At 39.2% G+C, this 26314-nt stretch overlaps 1 protein-coding gene across 1 annotated transcript in view; it reads left to right on the forward strand.

The window, feature by feature from the left end:
* The first annotated feature begins 5432 nt into the window (after positions 1-5432).
* CHMP3 (charged multivesicular body protein 3) overlaps positions 5433-26314 on the forward strand; it is a 79378-nt gene continuing 58496 nt past the window's right edge. The window contains exon 1 of the mRNA XM_036872867.1: positions 5433-5651. Within this exon, the coding sequence (XP_036728762.1) occupies positions 5448-5651 (204 nt within the window). The 5' untranslated portion in view covers positions 5433-5447. The remainder of the gene's footprint in view (positions 5652-26314) is intronic.

Below are 26314 nucleotides of genomic sequence, written 5' to 3' on the forward strand. Positions count from 1 at the left end.
TGGTGTGCTTATAAGAAGAAGAGACACAGAGGGGAGAACATTGCTATGGGCTGAATTGTGTCCTCCCCAAATTCATTATATGTTGGAGCCCTAACCCCCAATGTGATGGTATTTGGAGATGGGTCCTTTGGGAGATGGTTAGGTTTAGATGAGGTCATGAGGTGAGGACCTCATGACGGGATTAGTACTCATAAGAAGAAGCAACATTAGAGTTCTCTCTCTCTACCATGTGAGGACACAGCAAGAAGGCCAAGCCAGGAAGAGAGCTGTCACCAGGCGGGCACTTATCTTGGACTTTCAGCCACCAGAACTGCAAGAAAATTAATTTCTGTTGTTTAAGCCACCCAGTCTATGGTACTTTGTTTTGGCACCCCAAGCTGACTAATACAAACACCACATAACAACAGGGGCAGGGATTAGAGTGATGCAGTGGCAAGTCAAGGAAAGCCAGTGATGGATGGCCATCACCAGAACCTAGGAAAGGGCAAGGAGCAATTCTATCCAGAGTCTCAGAGGGAGCATTGCCCTGCTGACACCTTGATTTTGGATTTCTAGTCTCCAGAACTGCAAGAGAATAAAATTGTTTTAAACCATCTAATTTGTCATACTTTGTTATAGCATCCCTAGGAATCTAATACAAGAGTCATAGTAAGGTTGGTGGAAGAAGGTTGCAAGTGGGGAGGAGATGACTCAAGGTCTTTCTTTGCCTTATCTCAAGTCATAAACTGTGATTAGGAGTCCCTCATACCTGAAGGTTGGTCAGAAATTAAGAAATCCACTCCAAAATTATTATATAAGGCAAGGGAGGGAATTCAATTTCCCAAAGGTCAGTTTATATCTAACATTTTCAGAGTCCATCTGTTGTATCAAACAAGGTGCATCTTGTTTTTATTAGGTCAAAATTCCTGCCAGGAATTGGATTGTGACTTTCTTGCCCAAAGCATTTCATTTAACAGTCTACCTGGTGAATGGGGAACAGTTGTGAGCCAGGAAGCTCACTAAGGTAGGAAATCTTACTGAAATGAGCAAGGACAATCTGGGGAATGAAGGAAAAACAGTCCTTTCTATTTGTCATTTCAAATTTAGGGAAATATTTAAAGCATCAGGCACTGAGGCAACTTTCAAGTCAAGGATATGCATCTATATATCATATTTTTCAGGGATCTGGAGGAGAATGCATATAAAACCTTTTAAAATGTGTGTGCATAAATGTCTGTGTGAACATATGGCAAGGGAGTGTGATCCTGTTAAATACTTGCTGTGTTTGGCAGGAGCAAAGAGCTAGAATGCCTGCTCACTTAGTTCTTCCCACCCCCTCAGATGTGAGTCTCAGCAGGTGGGAGGATCCGATGCATGCTTCCTGAGGTCTGTGTAGGAAGGACAAATTTCAGCCGCAGCCACAGCTTTGTCCAATGCCAAGGCAATATCAGGACACGAATAGAAAGTATATGTTGCTCTAAGTGTGGAGCCTGGAAAATGCGTGGAAGATGCGTAGTGCCCTTCCAGTCGCTGAGGAGCAAATGCATTGATGTGTTTGTTTGTTTGTTTGTTTGTTTATTTATGGCTGTGTTGGGTCTTCGTTTCTGCGCGAGGGCTTTCTCTAGTTGTGGCAAGTGGGGGCCACTCTTCATCACGGTGCGCAGGCCTCTCACTATCGCGGCCTCTCCTGTTGCGGAGCACAGGCTCCAGACGCGCAGGCTCAGTAATTGTGGCTTACGGGCCCAGCTGCTCCGCGGCATGTGGGATCTTCCCAGACCAGGGCTCGAACCCGTGTCCCCTGCATTGGCAGGCAGATTCTCAACCACTGCGCCACCAGGGAAGCCCCACTGATGTGTTTTTAAGGCTCTGTCGGTAGCTTTGGGCTCTGTATTTCTGTGAGATGCCACGTACCAAATCAAACTGTACTCCACACTCTGTTTGGCCTCTTTGTCCTCGATGACCAACTTTAGAACAAATGCACCTTTAGGAAATGAAATGCCTGTGGCCCCAAACCCCCAGCCCCTAGTAACTGGGAAGGGTCTTAGGCACATGCGGTTTCTTTTGCACTGGAAACTCTTCACCCCTCTGCTAGCTCATCCTTCAGGCCTCAGCTTATACAGGCATACCTCAGAGTTATTGTGGGTTCGGTTCCAGACTGCCACAATAAAGCAAATAATGCAAGAAAGCTTGTCACACGAGTTTTTTGGTTTTCCAGTGCATATAAAAGTTATGTTTACACTATACTGTAGTCTGTTAAGTGTGCAATAGCATTATGTCTAAACAAATGTACATACGAAAATACTTTATTGCTAAAAAATGCTAATCATCATCTGAGCCTTCAGCAAGTTGTATTATTTTTGCAATAGTAACATCAAAGATCACTGATCACAGATCACCATAACAAATATACTAATAATGAAGAAGTTTGAAATATTGCTAGAATTACCAAAATGTGACGCAGAAACATAAAGCGAGCAAATGTCATCGGAAAAATGGTGCCGATACACTTGCTTGATGCAAGGTTGCCACAAACCTACAATTTGCAAAAAAAAAATGCAGTATCTGTGAAGCACAATAAAGCAAAATATGCTCAGGGAAGAGTCACTGAACACCATGTTCTTCCTATAGTCAGAATTTTATACACTTGTGGTAATTCACTCAATTTTATTTATCGCCATTGTTTAGTATCTGTCCTTCTCATCAGATTGTATGAGGTTCTTTCTTGTTCATCGTGGTTTTCTTACAGCCTATAGAATGTCTGACACATAGTAAGCATTTAATAAATATTGTTGACTAATTGGAAGTCCAGTTACCTCCCACCTGAAAAATTGCTGCCTTATAGTTCATTCTCAAAAAAAAGAAGAGGGATATGGTGAAGGAGACTTAAAAATATTTCTACAGATCTCTCATCTCCAGAGAGCTCCATCACACTAAAGAAAAAAAAGAAAGGGAGGAAGGAAGAAAGGGAGACAATTCAGTGGAAAACGGGCAAAGATACGAAGAGGCAATTCACAGAAGAAATTCAAATAGCCAACAAATATACCAAAAGATGCTCACCTAGACTAGTAATCAGAGAAATGAAAATTTAAAACAATATTTTATACCCTCGAGTTGGCAAAAATGTAAAATATTGATTAAATTCATTGTTAGCAAGGATTTAGGGAATAGGGTGCTCTCACACACTGTTGGTAGTTCAAACTGTGCAACCTGTATGGAGGATATTGGTAGTACTTGAAAAATTTAAACTGTGCCTATATTTATTGCTAAAGGGGAAAACTGGAAACCACTTAATGTCATACGATAAGGAAATGGTTAAATAAATGTTAGTACATTCCTGCTTTGGAATCCCTTAGCTCTAGATATTAATATCAATGAAAATCTATGTAAAAAATTTTTAAAAAGAAGATTGCAAAACAATATGTAGAATATGCTCCCAAATAAGTAAAAATATATTTAAAAAATTCTCCAAAGGAAAGATCACAAAGAATTCACACCAACTATTTAATATTATAACTATAGGTAGTTTGAGACCTTTTTCCCTGAGGAAGTGACTTGGAGGTTTTACTTTTTACAGTGAACATATACTGCTATTTTTTTAAAAAGAACTTTATTGAAGTATGTTGACATAAAGTGTACATATTCAAAGTGTCCATTTTTACTGAAGTATAGTTGATTTAGAATGTGTTAGTTTCAGGTGTACAGCAAAGTGATTCAATTATATATATATATATATATATATATATATATATATATATATGTAATCTTTTTCAGATTCTTTTCCATTACTGGTTATTACAATATATTGAATACAGTTCCCTGTGCTATACAGTAGGTCCTTGTTGTTTATCTATTTTATATTTAGTAGTGTGTTTCTGTTAATCCCAAACTCCTAATTTATCCCTCCTCCTCCTTTCCCCTTTGGGAACCAAGAGTTTGTTTTCTATTGTCTGTGCGTCTGTTTTTGTTTTGTAAATAATTTCATTTGATCATTTTTTAGAGTCAACATATAAATGATATCATATGATAATTTGTCTTTCTCTGTCTGACTTACTTCACTTAGTATGATAATCTCTAGGTCCATCCATGTTGCTACAAATGGCATTATTTCATTCTTTTTTTATGGCTGAGTAATATTCCATTGTGTGTGTGTGTGTACACTGCATCTTCTTTATCCACTCATCTGCTGATGGACATTCAGGTTGCTTCCATGTTAAAGTGTCCAATTTTTAACACTGTAGGTATCTGTGAAATCATCACCAGAAACAATATCCATCACCCCCCCAAATATTCCTTATGTCCCTTGGCAGTCCCTCCTTCCAGCCTCTTTCAACACCAAGCCCTGTGCCCTAGCAACCACTGATCTACTTTCTGTCACTATAGTTTGCATCTTCTAGAGTGTTATAGAAATGAAATCATACAAAATGTACTCTTTTTTTTTTTCTGGCTTCTTTCACTCGGCATAATTGAGATTCATCCATGTTGTTGCACGTATCAAGTTTGTTCTTTTTTATTATCTACCACAATTGGTTTATCTACTCACCTGTTGATAGACATTTGGATTATTGCCAGTTCTTGGTAATTACAAATAAGGAGGCCTGTACAAGTCTTTGTAAGAACATACGCTTCTCCCCCTCTTGGATAAATAGCTGGCAGTGGAACGGCATGAGATAGATGTACGTTTATCATTTAAAGAATTTGCCAAAATATTTTCAGAGTGGTAGTACCATTTTACATTCCCACCAGAGATGGGAGTACGGGGTTGAGGCACTAAATGACTCTTCCCATCGTGAGAGGAGGTAATGAGAGCAGCTATCGGATCACCATTGTAGGTTCAGAGATTGCGCAGCTAAAATGCGACTAGTCCTTCTTAGTCCCAGAGTCCTCTGAGAATTTGATTAAGGTTATGGTCTATGTGGACTGCAGGACCACACACACACACACACACACACACATGGCAGGTAGGAATTATTCACGCTGGAAATGGCGAAGGCCCGAACAGAAGCTGTGACACTTGGGATGAAAGGGGAGGGCTGGAGTTTTAAAAAAAAAAGGAAAGTTACAATTGTTGGGACTTGGTAAGAGGGACAGGAAAGATGATGTCCAGGTTTTAGTGACTAGGTCACGGTAGTGACAACAGAGGGGAGGAGTAGGTCTGCCGGGAGGAAGAGGTCATTTCTGGCTCGCTGCATGTGAGGTGCCTACGGGACAGAAGGATAAAGATGTTAGGAAAGTGCTTGTAAAAGTATTGTACCTCGTTTGGGTAGAGATACAGATTTCCGGTGCCACAACATACAGGTTTAGGTGAGCAGGCACAGCTGTAATCACCAGGTGTAGTCAATAAACTCGCATCTTTCAGAGCAACCGCCTCTACGCCTCGGGAGAACACACCTGGGTCCACAAGTCCCCTCCCAGAAAGTGCGCAATCGCGTCAAGGTTTCTGACAAAACTCCGCCGACCCGAGTCTGCGCATGAGTTGGGCGCATGCGCACCAAGGCTCCCCGCGGCCGCTCCCTGCTCCTGGCGCCCCGACTCCTAGCCTCTCAGCGGCCCCGCCCAGGCGGCTGCCCGTGACCTGCCTGGGCGCAGGGAACGGAAAGCTGGGAGGGGTGAGACGAGTTCAGTTCGCCATGGGACTGTTTGGAAAAACCCCAGAGAAGCCGCCGAAAGAGCTGGTAAGGGCTACGGCGGCCGCACCGGAGTGGGTGGGTTTGTGTGGGGCGCGATAGAGTTGGTAAACGACTGGACAGTCTCCCCCCAGCGGCTGGCCAGGTGCCGCTCGGCCCCCATTTCCGGGGCCTCCCACTCGACTGAGGGGCCGGAGGAAGTCTCTTAGGAGACGGCTGTAGCGAAAGAGAACCCTGGTATTCCACGCCACAAGGGAGCCGAGGGCCGGGTTAAGACTTCCTCGGCCTCGGCTCCGGGCGCGGAGGCAGCAGCGCCGGCCTCGCCTCTGGAACCCCTTCCCCGGCGCGCGTTGGTACGTCCCGCCCGGAACCTTTCCCTGGCGCAGGCCCCGCCCCCTCACTCCCGCCCGCGGACAGTTGGCGGACCTCCCCTGGTTCCGAGCGTGGTACCCGGAGGACCCCGTCCCCGCGGCGGGACGGTCCGGGCGCCCGCCGCCCGTTCCCCACCAACTGCGCCGTATTGAGAGGGAGGCTCTGGATCTCTTTCCCCTGCCCTCCAACGTTCTGTTGACACCAGACGCGCAATGATAGCAGGGACCCCACTCGGAAGAGTGGTACAGGAGATAACTCTGCATCTGGCTTAGACTTCTGAAATCTGCCTGTCAACTGCGATTACGTCGGGATACTGTGGAGCGGTTCAGTGCCCTGCAGAGTCCGTGTGCCTAAATTTGTAATCTGGTTCCGCACACATCAGCTTTGTGATCTAGGCAAAGTTAATTTCTCCGAGCCTTAGTCTTGGGCGTCAAGTAGGAATGATAATAGTGTCACTTAAGAGTCATTGAAGATGAAAGGACGTTAAGCTTTAGCTAGTAGTGCTAGTTAGGGTAAATTTGTGTTTTTGTTTTGGGCCGCCCCAGGCTGCTCGTGGGATCTTAGTTCCCGACCAGGGATCAAACCCTGGCCACGGCAGTGAAAGCCCGGAATCCTAACCACTAGGCTATCAGGGAACTCCCAGGGTAAATTATATATTCTACAACCTTGCTCTCATTGGCAGGCAGATTCTTAACCACTGTGCAACCAGAGAAGTCCAACCTTGCTTTCAAAATGCAGACCAACAACATCAGCATCACCTGGCACCTTGTTAGAAATTTTGAGCCCTACCCGAGACCTACTGAATCATAATTTGAACTCTGACAAGATCTCCAGTGATAAATATGCACATTAAGGTTTGAGAAGAATTACAGCACCCAGTACAGACTTACACATAATGGGAAACAAACCTAAAATCTTTCATTTAATAAATGGTCTCACATGTTCAGCTCTAGTAGGCCTGTTTTAAAAACCAATGTCATGCATCATGAGGTTGTTGGCACATAAAATGTGTGTTGATGTTGATCGTATTTGTTAATGTACTAGAACAGTAGGCACTCAATAATTATTAGTTCCCTCAGGCAACTTATGCAATTTCACTCCCTGGTAAAATAAAAATTGCGGAGCTTAAATGAGGTAAGAATATGTGACATTACTTTTCAAACTGTAGAGCATTATATAGATGCACATTTTGTGGCATGTATGTATTCTGAGATGCTTATTGTAGAAGTGCATTTTTGACATTAGGAAGGATTATTTTTTTTTTTTTTTTTTTTTATTCACACACACACACACTGTATTTTATTTTTACAAGACATAAATAGACTGACACCAAGCATTGTACATGGATGACCACAACAAAAGCAACAATGATTGCAATTACCAAACATGAAACACACTCATACTATGTCATAATATTGACATTCAGTCCAGTAATCCTCCACTGTAACAGCTCCTTTACTTTGCAGTGAAAATTGATTTGTATATTCTTTGCCTCTGAGTCCTTGTGGGATTTTTTTTTTTTTTTTTAAATTCAGACAGAAAGTCACAAAAATTATACTCATCCTCATCAGTTCACTCAGTCCCATGTAATTAATTTTTTTTTCATCTTGATCTTTTGTTAGCACTTTTATGAGTTCATCAGTTTTTCATTAGAGTTCTGAAAATGCTTATTCATTCAGTTCAGCAGTACAGTCAGTTACCAGAAACCTGTACTTGTCAGAGTCTTTTCCATGAATTTCTTGAAGATGAAACCCTTTTATAGGAACATATTTGCAAAATCATCAGAGTACACCCAGAACTGTCTGTAAATGACAAAAGACTTAAAAATGACCACGGTTAAAGATTTGATGAAAGTTCATAATAATGCAGTTGACAAGAAAATTAGTTATTTCTGAGATATACATTTTAAAGTAATAACTAGGATTATTACTTATAACATTATACCAGAACATATAAGATTTTTAGAAATTTCATGTAATGTCTGAAACATTTATATTAACATATTTCCATACATATTTCCCTACAAATACAAATATAAGATTTTTAGAAATTTCATGTAATGTCTGAAACATTTATATTAACATATTTCCATACATATTTCCATACAAATACAAATATAAGATTTTTAGAAATTTCATGTAATGTCTGAAACATTTATATTAACATATTTCCATACATATTTCCATACAAATACAAATATAAGATTTTTAGAAATTTCATGTAATGTCTGAAACATTTATATTAACATATTTCCATACAAATAACCCAATGAAAGTTTAGTATTAGTTGTTTTGTTTGTTTTTTTATACTGCAGGTTCTTATTAGGCATCAGTTTCATACACATCAGTGTATACATGTCAATCCCAATTGCCCAATCCAGCACACCACCATCCCCACCTCACCGCAGTTTTCCCCCCTTGGTGTCCATATGACCATTCTCTACATTTGTGTCTCAACTTCTGCCCTGCAAACTGGCTCATCTGTACCATTTTTCTAGGTTCCGCATACATGCATTAATATACGATATTTGTTTTCCTCTTTCTGACTTACTTCACTCTGTATGACAGTCTCTAGATCCATCCATGTCTCAACAAATGACTCAATTTCGTTCCTTTTTATGGCTGAGTAATATTCCATTGTATATATGTACCACAACTTCTTTATCCATTCGTCTGTTGATGGGCATTTAGGTTGCTTCCATGACCTGGCTATTGTAAATAGTGCTGCAATGAACATTCGGGTGCATGTGTCTTTTTGAATTACGGTTTTCTCTGGGTATATGCCCAGTAGTGGGATTGCTGGGTCATATGGTAATTCTATTTTTAGTTTTTTAAGGAACCTCCATACTGTTCTCCATAGTGGCTGTATCAATTTACATTCCCACCAACAGTGCAAGAGGGTTCCCTTTTCTCCACACCCTCTCCAGCATTTGTTGTTTGTAGATTTTCTGATGATGCCCATTCTAACAGGAGTGAGGTGATACCTCATTGTAGTTTTGATTTGCATTTCTCTAATAATTAGTGATGTTGAGCATCTTTTCATGTGCTTTGTGGCCATCTGTATGTCTTCTTTGGAGAAATGTCTATTTAGGTCTTCTGCCCATTTTTGGATTGGGGTGTTTGTTTCTTTGATATTGAGCTGAATGAGCTGTTTATATATTTTGGAGATTAATCCTTTGTCCGTTGATTCATTTGCAAATATTTTCTCCCATTCTGAGGGTTGTCTTTTCGTCTTGTTTATGGTTTCCTTTGCTGTGCAAAAGCTTTGAAGTTTCATTAGGTCCCATTTGTTTATTTTTGTTTTTATTTCCATTACTCTAGGAGGTGGATCAAAAAAGATCTTGCTGTGATTTATGTCAAAGAGTGTTCTTCCTATGTTTTCCTCTAAGAGTTTTATAGTGTCCAGTCTTATATTTAGGTCTCTAATCCATTTTGAGTTTATTTTTGTGTATGGTGTTAGGGAGTATTCTAATTTCATTCTTTTACATGTAGCTGTCCAGTTTTCCCAGCACCACTTATTGAAGAGACTGTCTTTTCTCCATTGTATATCTTTGCCTCCTTTGTCATAGATTAGTTGACCATAGGTGCGTGGGTTAATCTCTGGGCTTTCTATCTTGTTCCATTGATCTATGTTTCTGTTTTTGTGCCAGTACCATACTGTCTTGATTACTGTAGCTTTGTAGTATAGTCTGAAGTCTGGGAGTCTGATTCCTCCAGCTCCATTTTTTTCCCTCAAGACTGCTTTGGCTATTCGGGGTCTTTTGTGTCTCCATACAAATTTTAAGATGATTTGTTCTAGCTCCGTAAAAAATGCCATTGGTAATTTGATAGGGATTGCATTGAATCTGTAGATTGCTTTGGGTAGTATAGTCATTTTCACAATGTTGATTCTTCCAATCCAAGAACATGGTATATCTCTCCATCTGTTGGTATCATCTTTAATTTCTTTCATCAGTGTCTTATAGTTTTCTGCATACAGGTCTTTCGTCTCCCTAGGTAGGTTTATTCCTAGGTATTTTATTCTTTTTGTTGCAATGGTAAATGGGAGTGTTTCCATAATTTCTCTTTCAGATTTTTCATCATTAGTGTATAGGAATGCAAGAGATTTCTGTGCATTAATTTTGTATCCTGCAACTTTACCATATTCATTAATCAGCTCTAGCAGTTTTCTGGTGGCAGTTTTAGGATTCTCTATGTATAGTATCATGTCATCCGCAAACAGTGACAGTTTTACTTCTTCTTTTCCAATTTGTATTCCTTTTATTTCTTTTTCTTCTCTGATTGCCGTGGCTAGGACTTCCAGAACTATGTTGAATAATAGTGGTGAGAGTGGACATCCTTGTCTCGTTCCTGATCTTAGAGGAAATGCTTTCAGTTTTTCACCATTGAGAATGATGTTTGCTGTGGGTTTGTCATATATGGCCTTTATTATGTTGAGGTAGGTTCCCTCTATGCCCACTTTCTGGAGAGTTTTTATCAGAAATGGGTGTTGAATTTTGTCAAAAGCTTTTTCTGCATCTATTGAGATGATCATATGGTTTTTATTCTTCAATTTGTTAATATGGTGTATCACATTGATTGATTTGCGTATATTGAAGAATCCTTGCATCCCTGGGATAAATCCCACTTGATCGTGGTGTATGATCCTTTTAATGTGTTGCTGGATTCTGTTTGCTAGAATTTTGTTGAGGATTTTTGCATCTATATTCATCAGTGATATTGGTCTGTAATTTTCTTTTTTTGTAGTGTCTTTGTCTGGTTTTGGTATCAGGGTGATGGTGGCCTCATAGAATGAGTTTGGGAGTGTTCCTTCCTCTGCAATTTTTTGGAAGAGTTTGAGAAGGATGGGTGTTAGCTCTTCTCTAAATGTTTGATAGAATTCACCTGTGAAGCCATCTGGTCCTGGACTTTTGTTTGTTGGAAGATTTTTAATCACAGTTTCAATTTCATTACTTGTGATTGGTCTGTTCATATTTTCTGTTTCTTCCTGATTCAGTCTGGGAAGGTTATACCTTTCTAAGAATTTGTCCATTTCTTCCAGGTTGTCCATTTTATTGGCATAAAGTTGCTTGTAGTAGTCTCTTAGGATGCTTTGTATTTCTGTGGTGTCTGTTGTAACTTCTCCTTTTTCATTTCTGATTTTATTGATTTGAGTCCTCTCCCTCTTTTTCTTGATGAGTCTGGCTAATGGCTTATCAATTTTGTTTATCTTCTCAAAGAACCAACTTTTAGTTTTATTGATCTTTGCTATTGTTTTCTTTGTTTCTATTTCATTTATTTCTGCTCTGATCTTTATGATTTCTTTCCTTCTGCTAACTTTGGGTTTTGTTTGTTCTTCTTTCTCTAGTTTCTTTAGGTGTAAGGTTAGATTGTTTACTTGAGATTTTTCTTGTTTCTTTAGGTAGGCTTGTATAGCTATAAACTTCCCTCTTAGAACCGCTTTTGCTGCATCCCATAGGTTTTGGGTCGTCGTGTTTTCATTGTCATTTGTCTCTAGGTATTTTTTGATTTCCTCTTTGATTTCTTCAGTGATCTCTTGGTTATTTAGTAACGTATTGTTTAGCCTCCATGTGTTTGTCCTTTTTACGTTTTTTTCCCTGTAATTCATTTCTAATCTCATAGCGTTGTGGTCAGAAAAGATGCTTGATATGATTTCAATTTTCTTAAATTTACTGAGGCTTGATTTGTGACCCAAGATGTGATCTATCCTGGAGAATGTTCCGTGCGCACTTGAGAAGAACGTGTAATCTGCTGTTTTTGGATGGAATGTCCTATATATATCAATTAAATCTATCTGGTCTATTGTGTCATTTAAAGCTTCTGTTTCCTTATTTATTTTCATTTTGGATGATCTGTCCATTGGTGTAAGTGAGGTGTTAAAGTCCCCCACTATTATTGTGTTACTGTCGATTTCCTCTTTTATAGCTGTTAGCAGTTGCCTTATGTATTGAGGTGCTCCTATGTTGGGTGCATATATATTTATAATTGTTATATCTTCTTCTTGGATTGATCCCTGGATCATTATGTAGTGTCCTTCCTTGTCTCTTGTAACATTCTTTATTTTAAAGTCTATTTTATCTGATATGAGTATAGCTACTCCAGCTTTCTTTTGATTTCCATTTGCATGGAATATCTTTTTCCATCCCCTCACTTTCAGTCTGTATGTGTCCCTAGGTCTAAAGTGGGTCTCTTGTAGACAGCATATATATGGGTCTTGTTTTTGTATCCATTCAGCCAGTCTATGTCTTTTGGTTGGGGCATTTAATCCATTCACGTTTAAGGTAATTATCGATATGTATGTTCCTATGACCATTTTCTTAATTGTTTTGGGTTTGTCTTTGTAGGTCCTTTTCTTCTCTTGTGTTTCCCACTTAGAGAAGTTCCTTTAGCATTTGTTGTAGAGCTGGTTTGGTGGTGCTGAATTCTCTTAGCTTTTGCTTGTCTGCAAAGCTTTTGATTTCTCCATCAAATCTAAATGAGATCCTTGCCGGGTAGAGTAATCTTGGTTGTAGGTTCTTCCCTTTCATCACTTTAAGTATATCATGCCACTCCCTTCTGGCTTGCAGAGTTTCTGCTGAGAAATCAGCTGTTAACCTTATGGGAGTTCCCTTGTATGTTATTTGTCGTTTTTTCCCTTGCTGCTTTCAATAATTTTTCTTTGTCTTTAATTTTTGCCACTTTGATTACTATGTGTCTCGGCGTGTTTCTCCTTGGGTTTATTCTGTATGGGACTCTCTGCGCTTCCTGGACTTGGGTGGCTATTTCCTTTCCCATGTTAGGGAAGTTTTCGACTATAATCTCTTCAAATATTTTCTCTGGTCCTTTCTCTCTCTCTTCTCCTTCTGGGACCCCTATAATGCGAATGTTGTTGCGTTTAATGTTGTCCCAGAGGTCTCTTAGGCTGTCTTCATTTCTTTTCATTCTTTTTTCTTTAGTCTGTTCTGCAGCAGTGAATTCCACCATTCTGTCTTCCAGGTCACTTATCCGTTCTTCTGCCTCAGTTATTCTGCTATTGATTCCTTCTAGTGTAGTTTTCATTTCAGTTATTGTATTGGTGATCTCTGTTTGTTTGTTCTTTAATTCTTCTAGGTCTTTGTTAATCATTTCTTGCATCTTCTCAATCTTTGCCTCCATTCTTATTCCGAGGTCCTGGATCATCTTCACTATCATTATTCTGAATTCTTTTTCTGGAAGGTTGCCTATCTCCACTTCATTTAGTTGTTTTTCTGGGGTTTTTTCTTGTTCCTTCATCTGGTGCATAGCCCTCTGCCTTTTCATCTTCTCTATCTTTCTGTAACTGTGGTTTTTGGTCCACAGGCTGCAGGATCGTAGTTTTTCTTGCTTCTGTTGTCTGCCCTCTGGTGGTTGAGGCTATCTAAGAGGCTTGATGGGAGGCTCTGGTGGTGGGTAGAGCTGACTGTTGCTGTGGCGGTCAGAGCTCAGTAAAACCTTAATCCACTTGACTGTTGATGGGTGGGGCTGGGTTCCCTCCCTGTTGCTGTGGCGGTCAGAGCTCAGTAAAACCTTAATCCACTTGACTGTTGATGGGTGGGGCTGGGTTCCCTCCCTGTTGGTTGTTTTGCCTGAGGCAACCCAACACTGGAGCCTACCGGTGCTCTTTGGTGGGGTCAATGGCAGACTCTGGGAGGGCTCACGCCAAGGAGAACTTCCCAGAGCCTCTGCTGCCAGTGTCCTTATCCCCACGGTGAAACAGAGCCACCACTCGCCTCTGCAGGAGACCCCCCAACACCAGCAGGTAGGTCCGGTTCAGTCTCCCCCAGGGTCACTGCTCCTTCCCCTGGGTCCCGATGCACACATTACTTTGTGTGTGCCCTCCAAGAGTGGGGTCTCTGTTTCCCCCAGTCCTGTCAAAGTCCTGCAATCAATTCCCTCTAGGCTTCAAAGTCTGATTCTCTAGGAATTCCTCCTCCCGTTGCCGGACCCCCAGGTTGGGAAGCCTGACGTGGGGCTCAGAACCTTCACTCCAGTGGGTGGAATTCTGTGGTATAAGTGTTCGCCAGTCTGTGAGTCACCCACCCAGCAGTTATGGGATTTGATTTTACTCTGATTGCGCCCCTCCTACCGTCTCACTGTGGCTTCTCCTCTGTCCTTGGACGCGGGGTATCCTCCTTGGTGAAGTCCAGGGTCTTCCTGTCAATGATTGTCCAGCAGCCAGTGGTGATTCTGGTGCTCTCGCAAGAGGGAGTGAGAGCACGTCCTTCTACTCCGCCATCTTGGTTAATCTCCTTAGGAAGGATTATTACCTTCAGTGTTTGGTCTTAGGTTTGCCATTCATAAAATGAGAAGATTCTGGGAAAACAGTCTCATTACTATTTGATCTCTAGTATATGTATTACTTGAATAGCACTTAGACTGCTTTTAAATGATAAATGTAATTGCTAAGAGCTCGAAGATTGTATACTCTTCCAATAGGGTAGCCTACCTGTGAAAGTAAATTAAAACCTGAAAATCACAGGGTTGATGCACAAGATTGTTTTTTTAAATATGCCTGCCAGAGGGATATTTTAAAGATGAAATAAACAGCCAAAGAACGTATCGTCTAGCAAGTAAGATATGCATTTCAAGAACAAGTCTGGATTGGGTATCACATATATAGTTACAGGAATTCAGAGGTTGGAGTGATCACCCCCAGAGTTGTGTGATTAGAAATGATGTGGGGGACTTCCCTGGTGGTGCAGTGGTTAAGAATCCGCCTGCCAATGCAGGGGACACAGGTTCGAGCCCTGGTCCTGGAAGATCCCACATGCTGTGGAGCAACTAAACCTGTGCACCACAACTACTGAGCCTGTGGTTTAGAACTGCGAGCCACAACTACTGAGCCCACGTGCCACAACTACTGAAGCCCGTGCACCTAGAGCCTATGTTCTGCAACAAGAGAAGCCACTGCAATGAGAAGCCCGCGCACCGCAACGAAGAGCAGCCCCCACTCGCCGCAACTAGAGAAAGCCCACGTGCAGCAACGAAGACCCAATGCAGCCAAAACTAAATAAAATAAATAAATTTTTAAAAAATAAAAAGAATCCGCCTGCCAATGCAGGGGACACGGGTTCGATCCTGGTCCAGGAAGATCCCCTGTGCCGCAGAGCAGCTAAGCCCGTGCACCACAACTGCTGAGCCTGCGCTCTAGAGCCTGCAAGCTACAACTACTGAGCCCACGTGCCACAACTACTGAAGCCTGTGTGCCTAGAGCCCATGTTCCACAACAGGAGAAGCCACCACAGTGAGAAACCCGTGCACCACAATGAAGAGTAGCCCCTGCTTGATGCAACTAGAGAAAGCCTGTGAGCAGCAACGAAGACCCAACGCAACCAAAAGTAAATAAATAAATGAATAATTTAAAAAATATGTTAGAGTGAAGCTGTACATTTAAAAAAAAAAAAGAAATGATTTAGCCCTCCACTATCATATTTTCCACACACCTCCTGCCTGTGAATTGGTTCTTGACTCTCTCTCCTTTTTTTAAAAAATATTTATTTATTTATTTGGTTGCGCTGGGTCCTGGTTGCAGCACAAGGGATCTTAGTTGGGGCATGCATGTGGGATCTAGTTCCCTGACCAAGGATCAAACCCAGGCCCCCTGCATTGGGAGCATGGAGTCTTAGCCACTGGACCACCTGGGAAGTCCATGTTCTTGACTCTTTAGTAGGAATTTTAGTGTTAGATTATTTACTTTAACTGGTACTGGAGATACCCTGCCCAAGATTTTCTTCAAGTTCCTCTTCACAGCACTCCAAGCTATCCTTTGAGTTCTAATTATACCTTGTTCTAATTTGTCAGAAGAGTGTCTCTGTTTTCTTTACATTCAGTTTCTACCAAGCTCTTTATACCTTGTGATTTATGAGGAAATTGTTTTGTCACCTGCCACAATTATTTAGCATTGAATTTGTAATTCCAGAAAGTGCCAATAAAGCAGGAATGAGAAATACTTTTTTCTCCGTAGAGCTGTGGAAGCACAGGTAAAGTATTGAGAACCAGTATATGAATAAGAAGACAAGTAATGTCTGACATTTTAGTTTTAGTTTGGCATTTTTTTGAGAGGGAGAAGGAGAAAAATTAAAAATTCAACTTTATAAAAGAAGCTAAGTAATGGAAACTTAAAAAACAAGCCAAAATCCAAGATAATGTTGGCAGAGAGAGAAGAGTTAGAGGAAAAAGAGAACCGACTAAATGCTGTAGAGTCAGCTGGGCAACTCTTGAATTAGGATCAATTTACAGTATGCCTTCCACTGGGGAGTGGAAGATGAGGTCCCAGCACAGAACAAGCAGGGGCCAGGTGCAGCCATGCCACACCATCATCATTGTCATTTAGGCCGTGGTGACAAGTCAGGTCGGCAAGTCAGGTCACATCACATATACATATTTATGTTATGGGTGATGACGCCAGAGCTTTGGTAAAGTATGCAGCACAGAGTAGGTGCTAAATAAATATTGAGTGATGAATGAGTATCAGAATAAGATTAAGTGAGGTTTCAAGTCAACTAGTATTAAGATGAGCAGTGTTTCAAGGGGTATTCCAGGGAAACATTAGCTGTATAAGGGGCTTTACAGACTAAAGTCTTTGCCCCCAGCTATCTCAGATACTTTGATGGAGACATCTTAGTGGTGAAACTTGTTCTATCTTAAAGTGTCCAACTTAAGACTGGATTGGGCCTGCTGAGGATGAGCCTTGTAATCCACTTAGAAACTGAGACTGTCTTAGGATGGGAATCAAGAGGACATGCGATTATGCTCGAAAGAGATTCTTCTCTTGGACCTGAGGTTCTGCTGGAAAATTGTGCTGTCCTTACTTAGGGACTTTGCTAATTTAGCCTTTGGGTAGAACATGTAGTCACCTTTTATGGCATCAGAATTCTGAAATCATGTAAGTAAGTTATATCCATAGACTGAGTCATGACACATGGTTGTGGGTTGCTATCCGAAGGGGGATGAAAATGAGAAAGGGAGATGGGGGAAAAGAGAAGGCTTCATTCACTTAGTTCATACAACAAACGTTTATTGAGATATTTTAGTGTGTATTGGGTTGACATCAGGTTTGCAAAAATAAGACACTGGAGGACAACTTCAAAGAATACCAAGTTTTGGGGGAGGCTGACATGTGAACAAATGCTTATATTTTAGGGTAAATAAGAGCAATAATATAAGTATGTACAAGATCTATGATGTCACAGTGTGTGGGGGGAGTAACTTACTGTTCAGAGTAGGGAAGAGGACCTGGTCATGGAGGTTATCTGGGTCTTGGGACCCAGACTGGGAAAGAAGAGGCATTCCAAGCAAAATAAACTGCAGATGCAATGTATAGAAGTGTGGAATGTAGGTTGGAGGAACCAGAAAAAAGTTTAGAATGGTTGAAGGATGAAATAAGGTTATATCTGAGTGGGACGCAGGAGGAGTGATGGCAGTGGTAAGATGTTAAATTGGAGAGGTAGGTAGAGGGCAGATTAATGAAGGCCTATGTGTCATGCCTACTAAGGATGGGGAGCATTCAGAATAGTGGTTTGGAGCAAGAATTGGAGGGAAGAGACTTAGGTATGGAGCAATTAAGTGGCCCAGATGAGAGATGATGCTGGTCTTAACTGAGAGCAAAAATGGGGATAGAAAGGATAGGAGGAGTTTTAGAAATATTTAGGATATATAGTCAGAATTTGCTTATCTGCTGGATGTGGGATGAAAGTGCAAAGATGATTCTTAGGTTTCTGTTTAACCTCACCGCCATCAAATCCATCATCCCACTCAGTGTTGGTGTCATGAACTGAAATTGAGAGAATTCAGGAAAAGAGCAGATTTTTGACAGGATGGTGATGGAGAGGAAGGAACCACAGAGCGTGCAGAATTCAGGGGATCAGGGAAGACATTAGAAAAAGTGTTATCCTGGAAGAATACTTTCTTTTTTACTTCGTGTCCTCAGCAAAATTGTAAGCTTCTTAAGAGCAAGGATCGCGTTTTTCTTATCTACTTTGCAGCATAGTGTTGAACTCCCTTAATAAGAGTAAGGTGTCTATCAAATATTTGCTTCATGAATAGAAGTAGAGATGGTGAGAGAAAATGCTTGCACATTTGAAGATACTCTAATTGACCATCTTCTCTATATCCATCTGACAGTGATCAGGGTAGGCAATTTTTGACCTGAGTTCACTTAGATTTGTTGCTTTTGGCTAATTTCTAGTTTTATGTATGTTTTAAATCTTGAAGGATACCCAAAGTCCTAGTTTACAGACATCACCTTCAGGGAGAGGAGCTAGGTAGCTGAGAGTCAAAAGTGGGAGGGGAACTTACTTTTAACTATATATCTGTTTTAGTCCATTTGGGCTGTTATAACAAAATGCCACAGACTGGGTAGCTTATACACAGTAGAAATTTATTTCTCACAGCACTGGAGGCTGAGAAGTCCAAGATCAAGGAACCCTCAGATTCAGTGTCTGATGATGACCTGATTCCTAGTTCATAGATGACCATTTTTTCACTGTGCCCTCACATGGGCAGAAAGGGGGATCAAGCTTTCTGGAGTCTCTATTATAAGGCACTAAACTCATTTCATGAGGGCTTTGCCATCATGACCTAATCACTTCCCAAAGGCCCCACCTCCAGATACCATCACATTGACGACTATTTCAACATCGGAATTGGGAGGATACAAACATTCTGTCTATAGCAGTGTGATTTGTATATCCCACCCTGATACGTGGAATCAACCATTTCTCCAAGGAGTACAAGTTTCTTTTAGTGGGAATGGTATTTAGAAACCAAAATTTAGGTGCTCGTGGTGCTTATTACTACTGGAGTGTTCTTGCTTCTAGGCCTTTTAATTAGAAGAAAGAAATATATTCTTTAAAAAATCATGGGGGCTTCCCTGGTGGCGCGGTGGTTGAGAGTCTGCCTGCCGATGCAGGGGACACGGGTTCGAGCCCTGGTCTGGGAAGATCCCACATGCCACGGAGCAACTAGGCCTGTGAGCCACAGTTACTGAGCCTGTGCGTCTGGAGCTTGTGCTCCGCAACAAGAGAGGCTGCGATAGTGAGAGGCCCACGCACCGTGATGAAGAGTGGCCCCCACTTGCCGTAACTGGAGAAAGCCCTCGCACAGAAACGAAGACCCAACACAGCCATAAATAAAAATTAAAAAAAAATCATGAAGGTGATTAGAGACTAGGTTTTTTGAGCCAACCCTCCTGCTGAAAATAACTAGAAGAGCTAGATTAAAAGTATAACTATTTGAAATTACTGAAAACTACCAAGGTAGTGAAGAATTGCAAAATCAAGATCTGAGAGAAGTGGGAAGCTCAGTTACATGAGCCCAATCATTTGGGACCAGTTTTTCCCCCTAAAGACATCCTCTAATTCCTCATGCAGTGTTGAGAAACTGAGAATTTGAGGAGAGATTTTGACATCCTTTGGTTAGGGGGTTCAAAAATTGGAGTTCAGGGCACACCAAGGATGAGAGACTCAGTTAAGTCCCCAAGACTTTTGGTTAGAACTCTGAAAGGATACACCTTAGTGGTAACAGTGAGCTGGAAATAAACCAGCCTTTACAAAGACTGAAGTCCAGTGTCAAATCATCCCTATCCCTGATTGGATTTATTAAGCTTAATTAATAACCAGTTGTCAGTGTTCTTAAGCTAGATGTTTGCCTGAAGCAAATTAGGTCTTCTGTGGAAGAAGATAACATCATGCAGAGACACGTTCGTACTGTAGGTTTTCACATACAAAGTTCAGAATTCAAAAAAAAAGGCATTGATTCATAGGAAATCTTTATGTATCCTGGATACAGGTCTTTATATATTCTGGATACCAAGGCTTTATAAATGCTTTTGTTCCCATTTATGTGGTTACAAATAGCTTCTCCAATTTTCTGAACTTTTTCCTTCCTTTAAATGGTATCTTATGATGAGTAAAAATTCTTAATTTCAGTGTAGATAAGAATATCAGTCTGTTCCTTTATGCTTATTGATTTTTGTGTCTTGTTAAAGAAATCTTTTCCTAAAAAGAAAAAAAAAAAGGAAGAAATCCTTTCCTAATCTGAAATCATAAAGGTATTCTCCTATACTGTCTTCTTATAGTAACATAGTTTTGCATTCTGCATTTAAGTCTTCAATCCACTTAATTAATTTCAATGAAGGATGAGAACAGGGATTCAATCGTTTTGTTTTCCATTTGGCTTACCATTTGTTTCCACACTGTTTATAGAAAACACACTCTTATTTGTTTTACTTTCCTGTGCCTAGTTGGCTTGACATGTAGTAGACGCTATGAATGAATTTGAATAAAGTATATATCTTGATAGTGTGAAATTCTCTGTAGTGTTCTTATGGTCTTCACAGCATACTGTCTGATTTACAATTTGATTTTTCTTTATACTGTACTCCTTGCTTATGTTCTGCTTAACTTATCAATTATAAATGCTTTTTGTTTATTACTAAAACCCTATTGGTACTAAATAAAGGTTTGTTAATTTTCCATTTTATCAGTTTTCATTTTCTTGTTTATTGTAGTGATCTTTCCAGTTGTGAGACTTGTTTGAGACAGTTTCTTGAGCTCTTTGTACTGGACTGTATTTTACCCTAACAGAACATTAGATTCACCTGAAGAAATTTTAAGTACTACCTATCATTTGGGCTCTATTACTAGCCCAATTAAATTGGTATTGTTTAAATGTCTCAGGTAACTTCTGTGTGGAGTGAGGTTGAGAACTACTGATCTGGGTCATGGCTGGATAATTTTGGTTATTCCCATTTCTCTTAGGAATTTTTTCTTTCACAAAATCCCTTTCGATTTTGTAAGTTAAAGAAAAAATTTTGACCAGTTTTATGAACGCTTTTCTCTTTGACATTTAAAAACATAGATTTTTGGTAAGTGTTTCTAATAACTGAAATTTTATGCTTCTTCTTCACAACACATATTTTATGCAGTTAAATTCAACAGATAATTATTGAGCATTTGCTTTGTGCCAGGGGCACAAGGGGTTAGTGAATAAGAAAAGGTCTTTGACCTGCTGGAGCCATACATTCTATAATGTGTATACACATTAATATCAGTATATTAGTTATATATAATTATGTTAGTTTAATATAATTAATGTAATGTTTACAAAAGCAAGGAGGTATAGGGTTCTGCCTAATTATACTGCAGGTGGGTTTAACTTATCCCAGGGGTCACGGAAGGCCTCCCAAAGGAACATTTAAGCTGAGACATGAAGACCAAGTTCAGAAAATATGTTCTTTAGTTTTCTGACTCTTGCTAACATTTGGGGAAAGCAAGATTTTCTGGTGGTCGTGTGAAGTTGTTCTGTCGGCTAGTTGCCACCTTTTACGTAGTTATTAAATTGCTCCAATTCATGCCTCAGGGTTCTAATCATAGATATAATTCACCAAGTATAAACAGAAAGTAGAATTTAGCATTTTGGACGTTAATAAAATGGAGATTGAGCTTAATCAGCATTATTGGGAAGATTTGAATTTAGGGCATTTAAAAACTAGTTTCTTTCAGTTGTGAGAAAAAATATCTATTTGTTATATCATCAGTTGAGCATATTTGTGTGGGTCTAATTATTCTGGTCTGTTGATCTATGTGTCTATTCTTTGGCCAGCTACTCTCTCTTGAATACTGTAGCTTTATATTAAATCTTAAAGTTGGGTAATGGGGAATCCTCCAGCATTGTTTTTCTTCACAGTTGTCTTGGCTACTCCAGGGCATTTTTGCCTTTCTATATAAACTTTAAAATCAGTTTGTTGATATCTACAGAATAGGTTCTGGTGATTTTGATTGGGATTGCATTGAATCTACAGATGAAGTTGGAAAGAACTGATATATTAGTGTTTAGTCTTCCAATCCATGAACATGGAATATCTCTCCATTTATTTATATGTCTGTGATTTCTTTCATTAATGTTTTGTAGTTTACATGTACATCCTATACATATTGTTAGATTTTTACCCAAGTGTTTTATTGTTTTGTTTGGTGCTATGGTAAATGTTTTTAAAATTTCGGATTCCAATTGTTTGTTACTTGTGTATTGGAAAGCAGTTAACTTTTGTATATTAATCTTCTGTCCTACGACCTTGCTATATTTGCTTGTTAATTCTTGGAGTTCTTGGAGATTTTTTTATATCCATTCCAAAGAATCAACAACAAATATATATATAAATATAAAAATATATATATAAATATATATATATCAGTTTAATTGTTTTGTCCCAAATTTGTGTACCTTTTCTTTTCTTATTGTACTAGCTAGGGCTTCATTACACTGTTGAATAGGAGTAGAGAGAGATGATATCCTTGCCTTGTTCCTTATCTTAGGAGGAAAGCTTCTAATTTCTTGCCATTAATTATGATGTTAGCTATAGTTTGGGGTGAGGGTGGGGTTGCAATTTTTTTTTTTAATTAAATTGAGGAATTTTCCTTTTATTCAGGTTTGTGGAAAGTTTTTATTGTGAGTATAGGAGAATGGTTTTCCTGTGTCAATTCATATGATTTTTCTTATTTAGCCTATTGATGTGTGGTGGATTACAGTGACTGATTTTTGAATGTTGAACCAGCCTTGCATACCTGGAATAAATCACACCTGGTTGTGGTTTATAATTCTTTTTATGTAATTTTACATTCAATTTGCTAACGTTTTCTTGAGGATTTTTGCATTCATGAGAAATACTGGTCTGTAGTTTTCCTTTCTTGTAATGTCTTTATCTGGTTTTGTTATTAGGATAATGCTAGCCTCATAGAATGAGTTAAGAAATATTCACTCTTATATTTCCTTGAAGATTTTGTAGAGAATTGTTATCATTTCTTCCTTAAATCTTTGGTAGAATTCACCAGTGAAACCATCTGGGCCTGATACTTCCTTTGTTGGGAAGTTATTAACTACCGATTCAATTGCTTTAATAATAATAGACCTATTCAGATAATCTACTCCTTGTGTGAGTTTTAGTAGACTTTCAAGTAATCGGTCCCTTTCATCTAATTTACCAAGTTTGTGAGCATAGAATTGTTCATAATATTCCTTTATTGTCTTTTTATTCTCCATGGAATCAATAGTGATGACCCCTTTTGCATTTCTGATACTGGTAAACTTGTCTTCTCTCTTTTTTTCTCTGTTAGCCTGGCTAAAGGCTTATCTATTTTATTGATCTGTTTAAAGAGCCAGATTTTGGTTTCATTGATTTTCTATTATTGTACTTTCCTCTTTTCAATTTCATTGATTCTGTAATTTTTATTATTTCTTTTCTTCTGCTTGCTTGATGCTTAAATTTGTCTTCTTTCTTTAGTTTCCTAAGGTGGAATCTTAGATTATTGATGTTTAGCTCTCTCCTAATATATGCATTTAATGCTATAAATTAACTTCCCAATGCTTTTGCTGCACCCTACACATTTTCATAAGTTGTATTTATTTCCACTTTAATTTAATTCAAAATGATTTTAGATTTATCTTGAGACTTTTTCTTTGACCCATGTGTTACTTAGATGTGTGTTGTTTAATCTCCAAAATTTGGGGATTTTCTAGCTATTTTTCTGTTACTGATTTCTAGCTTCATTCCATTGTGGTCTCAGAACACACTTTGTATGATTTCTATTTTTTAAAAATTTGTTAGACTGTGTGTGTCATGGCCCAGAAAGTGGTCTGTCTTGAGGAGTGTTTCCATGTGAGCTTGAGAAATCTATGTATTCTGTTGTTGGACAGAGTATTCTGTAAATGTTAATTAGATCAAGTTGACTGATAGTTCTGTTCAGGTCAGCTATATCCTTACTGATTTCCTCTCTGTTCCATTTGTCGATTATCTCAAGGGAGGTTTTGAATTCTCCAGCTATAACATGGATTTGTCCATTTCCCCTTTCAAGTCTATCAATTTTTGCCTCATATATTTTGATGCTCTGTTTTTAGGTGCATGCACACTAAGGATTGTTTTGTTTTCTTATTGAATCCTTACTTAATGCCTCTGTTGCTCTGATAAGTTTTTTTGTTCTGAAGTCTGCTTTGTCTTAATACAGCTACCCTCCCTTTCTTCCTTCCTATCTTTCTCCCACACTCCCTCTCTTTCTTTTTTCTTTCTTTACTTCTTTATTTTCATTGATGTGAAATTTACATAACATAAAATGAACCATTTTACCCTGAACAATTCAGTGGCATTTGGTACATTCATAACATTGCAACCATCATCTCTATCTAGTTCCAAAACATTTTCATCACTCTAAAATAAAACCCCGTACCCTCTAAGCAGTTACTGCCCATTCTAATCTCCCTCCAGCATCTGGTGACTACCAATCTGCTTTTCTATTCTAATTTCTTATAAGTGGAATCATACAATATATGGGCCTTTTATGTCTGGCTTCTTTCATTTCCTACAGTGTTTTCCAGGTTCATCCATGATGTAGCTAGTACTTCCTTTTTATGGCTGAATGATATTTCATTGCATGCATATCTCACAACTCATGCATTCATCCAGTGATAGACATTTGAGTTGTTTCAACCTTTTGACTGTTGTGAATAGTGCTGTTATGAACATTCTCATATGCATATTTTTTGAGTACCTGTTTTCAATTCTTTTGGGTATATACCTAGGAGTAGAATTTATTTACCTTTTTGAGGAACTCCATAACTGTTTTTCACGGTGGCTTCACCATTTTACCTTCCCACCAGCAATGTACAAGTGTTCCTATTTCTCTCCTTGCTAACATTTATATTTTTGATTTTAGCCAATTCTGTTATTATAGTCAATATGCTCTATGTGAAGTGGTATATTGTGGTTTTTATTTACATTCCCTTAATGACAGATGAAGTTGAATATCTTTTCATGTGCTTTTTGGCCATTTGTATATCTCCTTCAGAGAAATGTCTGTTTATGCCCTTTGCCTGTTTTTTAATTAGGTTGTCTTTTTGTTATTGAGTTGTACGAATTCTTTATATATTATGTTAGAAGACCCTTATCAGGTATATAATTTGCAAATGTTTTCTACCATTCTATAGGTGATCTTATTATTTTTCTGATAATATTCTTTGATGCACACTTTTAAATTTTGATGAAGTTCAATATATGTATTTTCTTTTTTTTTTTTTTTGCTCATGCTTTTGGGATGTTTCTAATATAAATCCAAAGTTATGATGATTTATCCCTGTATTTTCTTCTGAGTTTTATAGTTTTAGCTCCTATATCTAGGTCTTTGACTAATGTAGAGTTAATTTCTATATAGTGTGTGAGATAGGAGAGAGCTTGGTTTTGATTAGTGTTTGCATGGTATATTTCCCCTTCCTTTTACTTTTTTTTTTTTTTAATTAATTAATTTATTTATTTTTGCTGTGTTGGGTCTTCGTTGCTGTGCGAGGGCTTTCTCTAGTTGCGGCAAGTGGGGGCCACTCTTCATCGCGGTGCGCGGGCCTCTCACTATCGTGGCCTCTCTGGCTGCGGAGCACAGGCTCCAGATGCGCAGGCTCGGTAGTTGTGGCTCACGGGCCTAGCCGCTCCGCGGCATGTGGAATCTTCCCAGACCAGGGCTCGAACCCATGTCCCCTGCATTGGCAGGCAGATTCTCAACCACTGCGCCACCAGGGAAGCCCCAGATACTTTTTTTTTTTTTTAATCTTTATTGAAGTATAATTGCCTTACAATGGTGTGTTAGCTTCTGCTTTATAACACCAGATACCTTTTAACAGTGTATTCTGTCCATTATGACATTGCTCTCATTCATTTCAGTTATCCATATTCTATTTTCACCCAATATACTGTTACCATTATTACTTTAAGAACAGGAAATTCCCTGGCGGTCCAGTGGTTAGGACTCAGTGCTTTCACTGCTGGGGCATGGGTTCAATACCTGGCTGGGGAACTAATAGCCCGCAAGCTACGCCACACAGCCAAAAAAAAAAAAAAAAAGTTAAGAATAAGAAAAAAGATTTTGTCTTCATTTATCCTTTCCCTAATATTCTTTCTTTATATATGTCCCAGTTTCTGACCTGTGTAATTTTGCTTCTCCCTGAAGAACTTTTAAAACACATTTCTGGTAATCTAGGTTTGCTGTGATGAATTCCCTCAATTTTTGTTTGTCTGATAAAGTCTTTACTTCTCCTCTTTTGAAAGATAATTTTGCTGGATGTAGAATTCTAGGTTGATGATTTTTTCTCCAACACTTTATCTCACTCCACTCTCTTCTTGTTTCCATAGTTTCTAACAAGGAGTCTTTTGTAATTCTTATCTTTGTTCCCCTGTAGGTGAGGTATGTTTTTTCTCTGTCTTTCAAAATTTTCTCTTTGCTCTTGTGTTCCCCATTTTGAAATGAGATAACTAGTTGTCATTTTTTGGCTTCTTATCCTACTTTGTCTTCTCTTTGCTTCCTT

The sequence above is a fragment of the Balaenoptera musculus genome, chromosome 13 (genome assembly GCF_009873245.2).
Source record: "Balaenoptera musculus isolate JJ_BM4_2016_0621 chromosome 13, mBalMus1.pri.v3, whole genome shotgun sequence".
NCBI classification, from domain to species: Eukaryota; Metazoa; Chordata; class Mammalia; order Artiodactyla; family Balaenopteridae; genus Balaenoptera; species Balaenoptera musculus.